At 45.0% G+C, this 16,361-nt stretch overlaps 1 protein-coding gene across 2 annotated transcripts in view; it reads left to right on the top strand.

Annotated features, from left to right (window-relative positions):
• Positions 1 to 16,361, top strand: part of LOC124720371 (probable citrate synthase 2, mitochondrial) — a 234,300-nt gene that overhangs the window by 197,195 nt on the left and 20,744 nt on the right. For both annotated transcript variants that reach the window (XM_047245699.1, XM_047245698.1), the window contains exon 6: positions 5,282 to 5,414. In XM_047245699.1, the coding sequence (XP_047101655.1) occupies positions 5,282 to 5,414 (133 nt within the window). The remainder of the gene's footprint in view (positions 1 to 5,281; positions 5,415 to 16,361) is intronic.

Genomic DNA, 16,361 nt, shown 5'->3' with positions numbered 1-16,361 from the left:
CACAAAATCCTGCAGTTATCTGTCCTTCATATTTCCTTGGATGGTATCATCTGCCAAGCCAGCTTCAGACTGCATCAAGTTCCAGACTTCACCTCAGAAAGCTCTCCCACCTTTTCCTGAATTACCTCAACAGTGGTGTTTCCCTTCCTGCTCCTCTGCCGCTCCCCAAACAGCCACACCATCAACCTCCATCCCTCTCCTACAGAGCTCGGTCAACCTCCTTAAGGTCCCACAGCCTTCACCACTGCCTCCCAGATCAGTAATAACTCGTAATGACAAGAATCGGTCAGAGCAGTAGTGTTCTCCGCCTCTCGTCCAAAGCACTCTCCCCTCCTAAATTATCTGTATTATCCGAGGATCTCACTTTCAGCCCTAAACCTACATTTAACCGTGCTGCTTTGGTGAAGGACCTACTTTCTTTTACACGTAATGTCAACTGGAAATACCACTTTGCAACCCAATCCCAAAACCTTTCCAACAGCGAACCTGACATAGAACGGTTCGGACCACAGTCCCAACTTGATCCTCCACCATTACCTCAAAATCATACTTGACAAGCCTTAGAATTATTTGTCACATCTGGCATTGCTTCACAACCCTTTCTCGTGTCTGTACAACTGTCTTCTGCAGCACTCCAGGCTTTGCATTCCCTAAAACCTGATGACTGCCTCATTATCATACTAACAAAGGATCTTCTACTATGGTACTTCACCAACAGGAGTATGTTAGTGAAGGTCTATGCCAGGTGTTTGACACCTCTACATATAGCATCTGCCATAAAGATCCCATCCCTGTGATTCAAACTTCCCTCCAATCCCTCCTAAACATCTCCGGCCCCGGGCATATACCTCAATCCGCAGAACTTCTTATCCCACCGAAACCATGCAGCCCTACCATTCCCCTTCTTCCTAAGATACACAAACCCAATCATCCTGTGTGTCCTACTGTTCCTCGCTTCAAAGCACCCACCAAATGTATATCTATCTTAGTTCAACATTACCTGCTACCCATGCTAGAGACTTCTCTCCTGTATTAAAGGTACCAACCGTTTCCTAGATCGTCTGAAATCTGTGACCATCGCACACTTGCCACACACCTTGTTTGTCACCATCGATCTCATCTTCCTCTATACTGACATCCTCCACATATGTGGTCTGTCCCTGCCGAACATTTCCTATGAAATCCTTCTTACTCACCTTAAAAAAAAATTATATTTAGCAGCATTTACTTCACCTTTGAGGGGCAGACATAAAAACAGATCAGGGGGTACGGCCATGGGAACCGGGATGGCTCCTTCCTATACCAACCTTTTCAGGAGTTGCTTGCAGGGGGGGCTTATCTGGGATCGATAAGCTTCAGCCCCTCGTTCGGTGGTTCAGGTACATTGATGACATCTTCGCTGTATGGACTCGTGGTGGAGCTCACCTGTTAAAATTCGTGGAATCTCTAAATACCTTCGCAATTAAATTTCACATGGTTGTATTCTGAATCCCATACCACTTACCTTGGTGGTGGTCTCATCCTCACCGAAGGCTAACTGCACACTTCTGTCCACATTAAACCTATCTACAAACAACAGTACCGTTAAATGGGGTCATTTCAGATGGTTTTGTAGTTGTTTTGATTGTAACTTTCGTATATATTGTTACATTAAATTGATTGATATGGAAGTGGTAGGGTATATGTGTAACGAATAAAATATCCCAGAACCAGAAGGTGTGTGTGTTTGTATATTTATGAGGCAGTTAAATAAAGTGTCTGAAGTCACCCCACGGATTGGGGTGATTTCGGACACATGTGTTTTTTAAAATCCCTGTCCGAAGTTACAGTATATAGAGGGCAAATTTGGACAGTTACTGCCTTTTTTAAATTCTACATGCTTTTTATTTGATTTAGGTGACATTTTACACTTTGATCATGTTTCTAGGTGGGAGATTTTCCAGCTTTGCCCTGATATTGGCAAAAAAACATCTCAACAGTCTTTGTTCACTTCTGCACGAACTCGTTTAATATTTTTGCTTAAGCGAACAGAAATATCTTCTGACTGTCGTTTGAGGAATAAATGCACCCATTCTTCTTCTGGCAAATTATTACGAAATTTCTTCTCTTTTCGGCCAGATTTATCGAGTTTGCCTTCGACTAAATATGTAATATCCAATTTAGTGAAGGGCAATCCCCAATGTGTAGTCCTCAGATACCTTGCTTCAACATTTCTTTTTCCCCTTTATGTAGCACTGGCTGTCCTCCCATTTTTTTCGGATGTGTTTCCTGCACTTTATTTTGTAGGATTGATTTAGGTATACCATACAAATCGCACGCTTTTCTGTACGATAATTTACCTTTCTGAATATCACGAACAGCTTTATCTAAAAGTTCTGGGTCATAATTACACCGTACTGTAGCACCTCTCCTGCTCTTATACATTCTTGGCACTGTGTGAAATCACCCCACACAGACCACAGTTTTACAAAACTGTTGTTATTTTATAACCTTGGACGAGAAACTCGACAAACTTGTACAGAAATTGTCTCGATGCTGTTAGCTACTGAGCGCATCAACAGTTACGGTTACAATAACTTCCCGCTCGGCACAACAATAGGAAGCTTCCACTTTACGATAATGCATGGATTTTTAATGCTGAGACTGTTCATCAATTATTCACCTAAGGAAACAATTGAAGCAAAGTAAAAGTTGCGGAAAGCAGTAAATGCAATCTTGTGCTTAAAATAACTGGCGAACGGACGTTAAAAAAGTAACTCTTTGTTTCTATGCGGTGGTAAAGAGCAAATAAGCCATACTGTCCGAATTCGCCCCGGTGTCCGAAATCACCCCGTTTGACGGTACTTACATTTTGGCAGTTTCCATCCTTTCCATGTCGAATGTTTCTTCCCATACAGCCTTGGCATTCATGGCAAATCTATTTGTTGAGATGCAGACTCTTTCCGGCAATACACCACCACTCTCGCCTCAGCCTTCACTGGACGTAATTATCCCAACAGCCTAGGTGAAAAGCAGATTTCCAGGGCTATCACATCCAATCCTGGTACTGCTGATCCCTCGAGAAAAAAAAACTTAGGAGCACACCACTTGGCACTCAGTATTATCCCGATCTTGAATGTATTAATCAGCTACTCTGGCAGGGCCGTGACTTCTAAAATTGTGCCCTGAAATGAGATCCGTACTGTCAGGGGTTTTGCCACCACACCTAAAGTAACTTTTCGTTGCCCTCTCAATCTAGACAATATTCTTGTCAGACTCTATGCTCCTTCTGCACCCATTTCCCTATCGTATTGCTTGTAAGCCTGTTACCATCCCCACCGAGAGACTTGCCCTGTGCACCCTCATACCACCGCCTATTCCAGCCCTGTAACTGGCAAATCGTATACTATCAAAGGGAGAGCCACCTGTGAAATGACAAGTCATAGACCAGCTGTTACGTAAATACTATTCGGCCTTTTGCATCGACATGACGACCACCTAGTTATCAGTCAGGTCTTCGGTGCCTGTTTCACCGCACTTTTCAGAACTCTTGCAGGTGGGAACTAATGCTGAAACGTGTCCTCAGTTCTCGCCACCCATCTAGTCTTTACATTAATTCCTCGAGTCTCAGCATTTATGAACAGTGACTACTCCTTTCTTCACCCCATTTCCTACATCTTTAATTTAACCTGTCTCTCTTCTGCCATTTCCCCCATGCACTTCTGCTTCATACAAAGCACTTAGCTTTTCACTCTTATTAATTCTAGTGCTAAATGTTCTAGTAGTAATCTGTGTCTCGCATATTACCCTGTCTTCCACCCTCGAGCTCTGATTTTCAAATCCCCAACAGTCAGTCTTCCTTCTCATCCCATCCTGTCTGTCTCACCTGACCTGGGGTTTTGGGTGCCTTTTCTGAACTTTACCCGTTTCCCTAAACTTCTTGAGTCACTCCTTCACTACTCTTGCTTCCCCGTCCACTCATTACCAAGAGGAGCAGCCAAGAGGCCCGAAAGCTTGTAAAAGTTAAACCTTTCTATGTGTGTGCTCTCCTGCTGCCACTTGGTGAGTAGATTTTTTATCTAACCAGTTAAATTATATTGTTAGTAATAGATTATTTTCATTGCTACAAAAGTCATAGTTACATTACTTGTCCTGACATACACTTTAAATGATAAAAGAATTATTCCATTCAGCTTTCATTTCAACCAGCTTTCAGATTTATAAAAAGGTATTTTGTGATTATACAACAAACATTTTAGAGATGTCATGAATATACCTAGAGACATAATAAGTCAAGAATTCAATCCTCTAAAAACCTGTAGACATCTTGGATAAGCATATAAGATAGTGTTGTTAATAAGTAAGATTACCTTGAATGTAAAATGCGTTTGGCAATTTAAGAATTGAATTGTGTGCATGCATGTGTGCTTTATTTTGCTTCATTTTTATTCTTTCTTTCCTTCCCCCCCCCCCCCCCTCCCCTCCCCTCCCCTCCCCTCCCCTCCCCTCCCCCCCCCCCCCTCCACACAAGAGATGTACATAAGATACCTGTAGGGCTTGAAAATTCACAGTTGACCTTAAATAATGAAAAGTGAGAGGTCATCCACATGTACACTTACGAGGAATCTGTTAAACTTTGATTACATGATAAATCAATCGTATTTAAGGCTGTTAATTCAACTAAATATCTAATAATTATAATTACGAACAACTTAAATTGGATAGATCACATAGAAAATGCTGAGCAGAAGGCGAACCGAAAATAGTGTTTTAATGGTGGAACACTTAAGAAGATGCAACAGGTCTATTAAAGAGACTGCCTACACTATGCTCATCTGTCATCCTTAGGAGTAGTGCTGTGCTGTGCGGTACGGGATCCTTACCAGATAAGATTAATGGAATAAATAGAGAAGGTTCAAAGAAGAGTTGGACATTTCCTATAATCTTGAAATAGGAGAGAGAATGTCAGTGACATAAGATATGAGGTGGAAATCATTAAAACAGATATTTCTCATTGTGGTAGGGTGTTCTCACAAAATGTCAGTCGTGAACTTCCTCCTCCGAATGCGAAAATATTTCGTCGACATCGACCTACGTAGAGAGAAAAGGTCGTCTTCGTAAAATAAGGGAAATCGCAGCTCACGGGGAGAGATATAAAGCCCTCTGCCAGACATTTAAGTGCGATTAACAGAGTAGCGATGTAGATGAAGTAGAAGTTAGGCCGTGCACTTATTAAAATTTTTCACCAGGATTTTACTGTTCTTGTAACTGGAGCCTAATCGTGCAAGGTTTTGTATTGCAGTGACCACGAGGGTGGCAACGTGAGTGCACACACGGTTCACTTAGTGGGCTCGGCGCTGTCCGATCCTTACCTCTCCTTCGCCGCCGGAATAAATGGCCTCGCCGGACCTCTTCACGGGCTCGCCAACCAGGAGGTAAGTTCTTTTCTCCTTCTTGCAGTGCAAAGTTAGGCCAAACTGATGAAGTGATCTCCAACAATAAAAACATTTGAGGAAAAGTAAAACTGTGTAAAGAAACGTGTGAGGACCTTCATAGGTTAGCCAGTGAGGTAATGCGTAAGAGGACATTCCTAAGTATCTAGGTGGATAATAAATGGAGGGGCCACCAACATGTGGAACCAGTAAACCAAAATTGTCATGTCTGCCTTCTTTGTGCTGAGAACTTTCTCTAGTTGTGTTGCCTTGTAAATGTAATTTCTAGTACATTCACATACTTTCACTTAGTTATGTCCTATGGCATAATTTTTAGAGGCAAAACAGTTACTGTCAAAAAGTACCTGTTCCACAGAAGTATGCAGTAAAAATAGTAAGTAAAATCGGTGACCAAATATCTTGCAAAAGTATCTTCGGGTGTCAATACGTAAACATACTACTGAACAGCTAAACTCTGTCCCGATTGCAGCTGCCTATCTGACGGCTTCTAGGGGAACAAAAATGTGAATTTCGGTATTTCATATAATTCTTGGCTGAATTTTAAAATTTAAAATGCCCTTTTAATCTACTCATTAACAGGTAAGTTTTCTTCGTGCTATAAGCCAGATTAGAAACTGTGTACACATAATGAGGGAGCATAACTCAGTGTTGGAATTATTCAGACTTTATTCATCCATTACTTGAGAATGAGAGCACTTCACAAATCCCTACTTGCTTTATGCAATTTAAACTTTTCCTCACTGACACCCCCACTAAATGAATGGGAAAAAGTTTATTACCTTCTTCACTTTTACTGTTCTTGCAGTAAATTGCCAGCATCAGGTATGACATTTTAATTTATTGCTCCTTTGCTACTATTCACAACATATTTTGTCGACAGTATCCACGTGTACAACTTCATTGACGAGTGCCGATTCTCCGTATTTGTGCAGATCTGTGGGGCTGTACTGGAATGCAGTAAATAGTGTAATAATAATATAAAATACATTTCTCTGCCTGTCTAAGGTGCCAAACAAACACAAATGTGAGAAATACGTGAAGTATTTGGCATCGGGCGCGTGCTGAGAAACGGTGCAGCACCTCGAGGCACGGGCTCTGTCTTGCAGACGGCAGTCGGAGAGCTCTTCTTTTTATGCATTTGTTTATTCATCTGGGGATTATCTTAAACTATACTGGATTTCTCATAACGTGATGAAAATACAGTGCGCATGCACACGCACACACCTGTATGCGTGCCATATGAGAATAGGGTAGGGTGGTTAGGTTTGGCCTCGATGAAGGAACAGTTCGGGCATTTGCGTGTATAATTACAGAAAACTTAAATCGGGATGACCTGGCAGGGCAAACTCCATTCTCCCAAATGAGAGGTCAGTGTATTAACAACTACACTGCCTTCTTTGGTTGGTCCCTATCATACCAGTGTTCTTTGATACAAACCTTGATAAAGTTCATTGCCTCACACATAAAGGACACATGCTGGTGACTCTGCTCCCAACACCAACTCCAGTCTGTTCGGAAAACTGACTCTGTGCCCATAAAGTCACTATTCTCTATGCAAGTCTACGTCTCCTCCCCTCAGCCCACCTGAAAAGCTGAGTCAGCATCCTCCCCGTGATGAGTGAACTCAGGAGAGTCACAAAACCTCATCATCATATGCTGCAGATATATGCCTAAGTATTAGAGCATTGCAATGTCAGAAACAGCAAAGGACTTCGAAGAGCAGTTGAATGGAATGGACAGTGTCTTGAAAGGAGGATATAAGATGAACATCAACAAAAGCAAAACAAGGATAATGGAATGTAGTCGAATTAAGTCGGGTGATGCTGAGGGAATTAGATTAGGAAATGAGACACTTAAAGTAGTAAAGGAGTTTTGCTATTTGGGGAGGAAAATAACTGATGATGGTCGAAGTAGAGAGGATATAAAATGTAGACTGGCAATGGCAAGGAAAGAGTTTCTGATGAAGAGAAATTTAACATCGAGTATAGATTTAAGTATCAGGAAGTTGTTTCTGAAAGTATTTGTATGGAGTGTAGCCATGTACGGAAGTGAAACGTGGACGATAAATAGTTTGGACAAGAAGAGAATAGAAGCTTTCGAAATGTACTACAGAAGAATGCTGAAGATTAGATGGGTAGATTACATAACTAATGAGGAAGTGTTGAATAGATTTGGGGAGAAGAGGAGCTTGTGGTACAACTTGACTAGAAGAAGGGATCGGGGGAGACCAAGAGATGAATACATTAAGCAGATTCAGAAGGATGTAGGTTGCAGTAGTTACTGGGAGATGAAGAAGCTTGCACAGGATAGAGTAGCATGGAGAGCTGCATCAAACCAGTCTAAAGACTGAAGACCACAACAAAAACAACGTGACATGTTGTTCTAATTATACCCTTTCATTGTCAGTCACTACTCTGAATTCTCTAAATAATGTAGTACACATTACTTAAGAAGAAACTTTCAGCTGCCTTTTTCAACAGATGTGTTACAGTAATAATTTTCATCTTGTGCAATTTGTTGTGCAGTTTTATTCACTGATACCATTTTCTATCTTGAATGTTTGTTTTTCTTTGAAAAAGTTTAGTCCAAACAGTGTTTTGTTCCACGGTTGTGTGTAGAACTACTAGGGATACGTTTGGTGATGTTTTCCTGGAAATGCAGAATAGATTAGTCTGTATACTAATGTCTGGCAGTGAGGATACCCAGTTTTTTAAATAGTTCTTTACAATGAGCCAGACATTACTTATTATTCTTGTGGCCTGTTCTGCAATTTAGATGTTGTCCATGATTTTTTGCCTTTTCTGTTCTTAGAAAAGAATCAAATGGGTAAGAATTGAATGTACATAGGAATAGTAACTCACCAGAAAACAATAGGTATTACAGAACACTAAGAGCAAAATGTGACAATTCTTTTTCCCAGTATCTTTTTGTTCATTTCACGTTAATTGTCAATCAGTATGAATCCCTAAACTTTATTTACTACACAATCTAGAAACTTGCCTATGCTTAATGTGACAGTTGTTTCCCCACTTTGTTGAAATTGCATAAACATGGCCTATTAGCTTTATTTTATATGGGTGCTTCACAGGTGAGCAGTATTCTTACATCGTATGCACAAGTGTCCAGTGAGCAGTGTTTGTAGAATTTTATTTTCAGTGTATCCTACCACTGAACCAGTCTGCCACATGCTTTACCTGTGATTGAGTTTAAGAGATCATGTCATTTTGTACCTCTACTTGTTGTTACGCTCAGATATTTGTAAAAGTCAGATTATTCCAGTTGTGACTTGTCAATGATTCTGTTTTGTGAACTGCATAGTTTTACATTTCTGAGTTTTTAAAACTTGTAAACTTAGCCCTGATTTCAAATTTTATCAAGAACTGAATATTTGTGCAGCATTCTTTGACAGTATTTCATTACAGATTACTGCATTGTCTGAAAAATGTCTGAGAGTTAATGTTGTCTACCAGGTCATTAATATAAATTATGAATGACAATGGTTGAAACACATTCACAGGAACACACATCTGCATCTACATCTGTTGGTAACTGTCCAACTGATTGTGCTGCATCTTGTCTACAAAAGATCCTCAAGATTGTGACAAATAACCCATTTAATCATACCTTTGTAAATAAATATTGGTGTGATACTAAGACATGTGCTTCTTCAAAGTCCTGAATGCCTTGATCCCTGGCTGTCATGTCGTGTCATGTAAGTGAAATGCAAGTGGAGTTTCCCATGACTGATGCTTCTGGAATCCATGGAGGTTAGTATGGACGAGGTAGTTATACATTTGTGTCCAAAATTAAGGCAACAAACCACCATTTCCCCATTTTGTGTCTAATTCGTGGTATAATCAATCAGTCAGATGATGTCTATACAATCACCTGCCCAGAAGGTGGCATTCTGGTCGTCGTCGTCTGGAGGGCCGAAACAAGAATGGAAGCAGGACAATCGCAAACTGATGCGACTCGATGGCTTAATGTGAATCGTTCTGTTTCTCGGATGCAGTGGTGATTCGTAGAGACTGAAAAACAGTATCCTAAAGATCAGTCCAGGGCTGACCACGTGTGGTATCAGAAAGAGTGGAGTATTATTTGGCTAGAAGGGCACGACCGTTTCACCTCGGCACTGCACGGCAACTGTCATTTGGCCTCGCAGCATTCACCGGACGTGCTGTATCTAGACAAACTGTGAGAGAAGGTTTTGGCGGAGTGGCCTTTATTGTCGGAGACCTGCTGTATGTGTACCTCTGAGTCTTCACAGGAGGGAACGTGTAGAGTGGAGTTGTCAGCGTGCCACTTGGACATCAAACAGTGGGCCAGTATTATTTCCACAGATGATCCCAATTTGGTCTGGAGTGATTCTCAAAGCATTTGCACCTGGAAGGAACACACAACACAATTTCGGGACCCGAGCTCTGTGGAGAGAGACCAAATCGAGGAGGATCCCCAATGGTGTGGGCAGGAGATACGTGGACCACTCGGACACCTCTCCACCAAATGGTATGGGCAGGAGATACGTGGACCACTCGGACACCTCTCCACCAAATGGTATCTGTTAATTGGCAAGCTTTAACCGATGCCAAGTATCGTGACGGCAGCTTTGGACTCGACGGGCGTGTGTCACGAGGTGATGTGGACCCACGCTTCCTACTGGTGGACAATACTGCTCGACCTCAGAGCAGGTGGTTGAAAGGCTCTCCAGATTTGAATCCCATTGAGCATGTCTCGCATGCACTAGGGAGACAGGTTGCATCATATCAACACTCACCAACCACTCTCAAAGACTTGTGAGCACCTCTGCAGGAAGAATGGGCATTATTACATCAACACGAGACGGATGACATCATTCACAGTGTGCCCAATCGTTGTAGGGCATCTGTTGCTGCCAGAGGTGGTCACACCCCATACTGAGCACATTAGCCAGTTGTTGCAAAGTGTGTGCAAATCGGTTGAGTTGGAAAAAACGAGAAACATTCCTGTGTACAGTTATGCATGTAGCAGTTGCTGTGTTCTGTATTCTTTATCTTGTTTTTACTTCCATAAGGCCCTGGGGCCATGTTTAATTTCAGTGATTTTTAGCTTTTTCAATGCCACCTACACTAATGTTTCACTCATCTTTGCAGTAGTGCAAGGAGTGAATGGGGACATATCTTCTGTCTATTGCTCAGTAAAAATTTTTTGAAAATAGATTTCCGCTTTGCGACCATCAGCTGCAACTCTTGGTGGCACTAACTGCTTTTTAGTAAAAAAAACCGTAATTTCTTTGGATCTCGTAGTATCTCTCAATACAGTACATCGGTGGTGTCACAGAAGGCTTCGTGTAGCCCTCTTGACAGCCAGTTTGTTTCCTTTGGCATTAAACAATTAGGTTGATGCTTAAGTTAATATCAGTTTTGTTTCGTCTGTTGGTATTACAGTTCCTACTGGTTTGTTTATCGATTGCCATTTCTTATTTGTAGTTCAGTGTTGTTGTTTGATTTTATGTATTGTTGTTGGGAGATACGGAATGCAGTTGTGGATGCTGGTAATTGAAGAGTGGAAAAAGCGGAACATTTCAGACATACTTTTTGTTAGTTCAACAGGGGGTTGCCAGCAGCAGAGGCAGCTAGAGTACCACATGTTCCAACCAAAATCACAAAAATCAGCGGGTGTCTATATGTCTCTCCGCTTGCTAATCATCAAATGGCCTGTAGACAATACCTACCATTCCTGTCCTGTATCATTATTGGTGACAAGAAATGGAGTCTCTACGCTAACATAAGGAAAATAAAGGAATGGTTGAGCTCAAAGCAAGCTGCAACTCCCCATACAAAGACCTTTGTGCCTCCAGAAAAGATAATTTTATGCATCTGATGGAATAGTGATGGCGTGGTATACTAAGAATTGCTTCCCTGAGGTGTAACCGTCACTGCTGACATCGTCAAAAACTGAGACTTCTTGCAGATGCAGTCCAAGAATAATTACCAGGAAGACTCCCCCCCAGGGGGTCCACAACTCTTTTGTGGATACGTGCGTGGCGAGCACGGGGCCCCGAGCCATTGCAGCCTTCTTTCTCTCCCGGGCTCCATTTCCTTTCCCTTCCCCTCCATGCTCCTTTCCCCTCGCCCTCTCCTCTCCCTCTATTGGTGTCCTTGCTTATGTTGGCCCCCGCTATCCTCCTGGTTCTGTTGGTTTTACACTCTGGCTTTGTTGCGTAATCATCTCCTCCTTTTGGCATTCCTTGGTCCCCCTCTGGGGTTTGACCTCTCATTACAAAATTTCTCCTCCGTAGTGTGATCCATTTGGGGAAGAGCACCTTACCTAGTGTCTCCGACGTGCGCCCTCCTAGTACATTCCACCTTTTCTTTCACGTCGTTGTCTGATGCTAGGGTGCATAGCCAGCACGGTAGCCAGCCCATGTGGTGGGGTCGCTATGTACCCTTTTGGTTGAGCCCCCTGAGCACACAGGGATCACACTTCTGATACTTGAGCTGTGACCTCCTCATGCATGCCTCGGAGTGGTTGCTCGTCATCCTGGAGCATCGGAACTCCCGGCAGTGGCCGCCGTGCCAGACGGCCCTTGCTGTGGCTTGGTGGCACCTGTGAGGAGAGCCCCTGATCGGAGTGGGTGGTATCGGGGCGGACGCTATGCGGATGAAACGCATACGGGTCCAAAACTCTGGCCGTTTTTCTGCAGCCGTCTCTCTGCGTGGAACTGATTCCTCAAGTGCTGCCTTCCCTTCCGTGGCTACCCCCTGGGAAAAGGGTCAGGCCCGTCGTCTAGGGGCAAAACCTTTCCCCCGTTATCTAGTTTGCACCAGGACTGGTGGAGATACTTTCACCAGTGTCAAACCTTTATTCTTTGTGGAACACATTGAAGACAAGTTTGGCGAAGTGGACTCCCTGAGCAAGATGCGGTCGGGTTCGTTGCTGATAAAAACTGCTTCAGCTGCCCAATCTGCGGCCCTTCGTGCCTGTACCCATCTTGGCACAATTCCTGTGTCCATTACCCCTCCCCAGTCTCTAAATATGGTACAAGGTGTGATTTTTCACAGGGACCTCATCCTTCAAACTGATGAGGAACTTCGAGACAATCTCAGACGGCGGGGTGTTCACTTTGTTCGGCGTGTTCAGAAGGGTCCTAAAGATAATCGTATTGATACTGGTGCCTTTATCCTGAACTTTGAAGGGGATACCCTTCCTGAGAAAGTTGAGATTATGGTCTATCGCTGTGATGTGAAGCCGTACATCCCACCTCCTATGAGGTGTTTGTTTTAAGTGCTTACGTTTTGGCCACATGTCTTCTCGCTGTTCCCAGGACCCTCTCTGTGGTGACTGTGGACGTCCACTCCATGAGGGGAGTCCCTGTGTTCCCCCTCCTGTATGTGTAAATTGTCATGATAGTCATTCTCCACGTTCACCAGATTGCCCAGTATATAAGAAAGAAAAAAAGATACAGGAGCATAAGTCCCTCGATCGTTTAATCTACACCGAGGCCCGTAAGAAATATGCACGACTGCACCCTGTGTCCATGACATCTAGTTACGCCTTGGTTACATCTTCACCCCTTCCTCCCCCTTCCTTACCCCATCCTGGACCCCTCTCCTCCCCCCTCCCCTGCGGCTCCCACACCTTCTCCTCTGGGCGCTGCTCCCCCTCCCCAGCCGGAGAAGTGTCTCACTCCTTCGGTGTCTGCCGGTCAAGGGCGCCTCTCCTGGGATGCCCCTTCCCGGCACCTTCCAGGTCAAAGGTCTGCTGCAACGCGGCGACCGCGAGAGCCGCGGTCTGTCGGCCGCCAGGTCGCCCGGTCTCTTTCTGTTCCTGATCTTGCTGCAGCTGGCTCCTTTATGCCCCACAGCCCTCCTCGATCTCAGCCTGACAAGAAGAAGAAACATAAGTCCCGGGACAAAGAGCCTCTGGTGTCACCTGAGGTCCCTTCCCCGACTTCACAACCGGATTCTGACCTGTTGTTCATGGATGTCGCCCACTCCTTGTCGGTGACGGGTGGGGACCCTGCGGTATGACTGGATTTAGCGTGTTCAGCCCTCATTTAAACCATCGTTCTGTGGTTCTCCAATGGAATTGTAATGGATACTATCATCACCTTCCGGAACTGAAATCCATTCTTTCGTCCTTCTCTGCAACTTGTGTGGTTCTCCAGGAATCTCATTTTACTGATGCTCACTCACCGACCCTCAATGGGTTTCGTGTTTTCTGTCGAAATCGGGTCGGACCCTTGCGGGCTTCTGGTGGCATTTGTACGTTGGTCCGTACAGACATCGCTAGCACGTGGCTTCCTCTCCAAACTACATTGGAAGCGGTTCCTGTTAGGGTCCACTTAGACTCTGCAGTCACAGTTTGCAATCTTTATCTCCCTCCTGACAGGACTGTTACACCTGCTGCCTTAACCACCCTTCTTCAGCAACTCCCTCCTCCCTTCCTCCTCCTTGGGGATTTTAGTGCTCATCATCCTTTGTGGGGCAGTGCCTTTCCATCTAGACGAGGTCTTCTTATAGACCAATTTATTGCAGACTACGACCTGTGCCTTCTTAATGATGGCTCCCCTACTCATTTCAGTGCCGGTCATGGTACCTTTTCTGCCATTGATCTTTCTCTTTCTTCTCCCTCTCTCCTCCCTTCATTACACTGGTCGCCACACGACGACCTTTGTGATAGTGACCATTTCCCGTAGATTATCACGCTCCCTGCCCGCTCCTCGATGGACAGGTTACCTCGTTGGTCTTTCCACCGTGCCGATTGTCCTCTACACACTGCACAGGTCGAGTTTTCTCCCTCTTTGTCGGGTTGTATTGATGACGTCCTACGTGACGTGTCTGACGCGATTGTTCGCGCTGCTAGCCTTGCTGTCCCACGCTCATCTGGACCATTTCGTCGCCGGCAAGTCCCGTGGTGGAGTACGGCCATTGCCATTGCCATCCGTGATCGCCGTCGAGCTTTGCAACACTTTTAAGAGGCACCCATCCGTAGCCAGCCTTACTACCTTTAAACGCCTTCGCACTAAAGCCCGTTATTTAATCAAACAGAGCAAGCGGATATGTTGGGAACGATCCGTTTCTTCCCTTGGTTCTACTGTCCCTCTGTCACAGGTATGGGCTACACTTCGTTCTCTCCAAGGTTGCCATCGGCAGTCCACCCTCCCAGGCCTTCACCTCACAGATGGCATTTGTACGGACCCATTAGTTCTTGCAGAACATCTTGCGACCCATTTTGCAGTGGCGTCAGCGTCAGCCTCCTATCCAGCTGCTTTCCTTCATCAAAAACAGCAAGCTGAAGCTTCTACCTTATGTTCCATCCCTTGTGAGTCAGAATCTTACAACGAACCTTTTACTGACTGGGAATTTCTTTCTGCTCTATCTTCTCATGATACGGCCCCTGGCTCAGATTCCATTCATAACCAACTGCTTCAACATCTCAGTGCTCCACAACGGCAACATCTTCTTCGGGTGTTTAACCGTATCTGGCTCCAGGGTGACTTCCCTTCTCAGTGGAGGGATAGCTTTGTGGTTCCTGTCCTTAAGCCTGGTAAGAACCCCCTATCTGTTGACAGCTATCGGCTAATTAGTTTGACCAATGTTGTTTGTAAGTTACTTGAACAGATGGTAGCCCGTCGGCTCAATTGGGTCCTCGAATCTCGGGATCTCTTGTCGCCTTACCAGTGTGGCTTTCGAGAGGGACGGTCTTCAATCGATCATTTACTTCGCTCGGAATCCGCAGTTCGGCAGGCTTTTTCCCAGCGCCGCCATTTGGTTGCAGTGTTTTTTGACCTTCGCAAGGCCTATGACACGACCTGGCGCCATCACATCTTTCTTACCCTTCATCAGTGGGGTCTTCGGGGCCCACTCCCGATTTTTATCCGCCAGTTACTGATCCATCGGTCATTCAGAGTTAGAGTTGGTACTGCTTTTAGTTCTCCACGGACCCAGGAGACGGGCATCCCACAGGGTTCTGTCTTGAGTGTCCTTCTTTCCCTCATTGCTATCGATGGACTTCTGGCCTCTGTCTGTCCCTTGGTCGCCCCTGCCCTGTATGTGGATGATTTCTGCATTTGGGTTAGTTCCTCCTCGATGGCATCTGCAGAGCGGCAGCTCCAGGTAGCTATATGGCGTGCCTTTGCCTGGACCCTCTCACAAGGGTTTCAATTCTCTCCTTGAAAATCACGAGTGGTCCACTTCTGTCGCCGTACTACGATCCACCCTGATCAAGAGCTCTATCTCGCTGCTCGACGATTGCCTGTGGTCCCACAGTTTCGTTTCCTGGGTCTTCTTTTCGATAACAAGCTCACTTGGCTGCCCCATATCAGACACCTGAAGGTAGGATGTTTCCGTACACTCAGTGTCCTTCGCTTCCTTGCCCACTCGTCTTGGGGTGCGGACCGTTCCCTCCTCCTCCGTCTTTATCGTGCTCTAGTTCTGTCGCGCTTGGACTTTGGTTGTCAAGTTTATGGTTCAGCTGCTCCTTCCACACTGCACGTGCTGGATCCAGTCCACCATCGTGGTATCCGTTTAGCCACCGGTGCCTTCCCTACTAGCCCTGTTGATAGTCTCCTAGTTGAAGCTGGGATACCCCCCCCCCTTTCTGTTCGGCAGTCCCAGCTTCTGGTGTCTTATGCCCTCACTATCCGTTCTTCTCCCACGCATCCTTCCTATTCTATCCTGTTCCCAGACCATGGAAGTCGCTCACCCGACTCCCGCCCTCGGGCGGGTTTACCGGTTGGGCTGCGCCTTGCGTCTCTGCTGTGATTTTCAGCTTCCTTCTTCGTCCTGTCTTCCTCGCTCCCTCCCCTCCACCCCTCCTCGGTTAGTTCCTCGGCCTCGACTTCGGATGGATCTCCGCCGCGGTCCGAAAGATTCCACCCCCCCCGGTGGTGTTCCGTTCCTTTTTCCGCCAAATTTTGTGGGAGTTTCGGGATGCTGTTGTTTTTTA

This window comes from Schistocerca piceifrons, chromosome 11, assembly GCF_021461385.2.
Source record: "Schistocerca piceifrons isolate TAMUIC-IGC-003096 chromosome 11, iqSchPice1.1, whole genome shotgun sequence".
In the NCBI taxonomy this organism is placed as follows: Eukaryota; Metazoa; Arthropoda; class Insecta; order Orthoptera; family Acrididae; genus Schistocerca; species Schistocerca piceifrons.
Note: the sequence above shows the minus strand (reverse complement) of the source record. Positions and strands in the feature narration are given on the sequence as shown.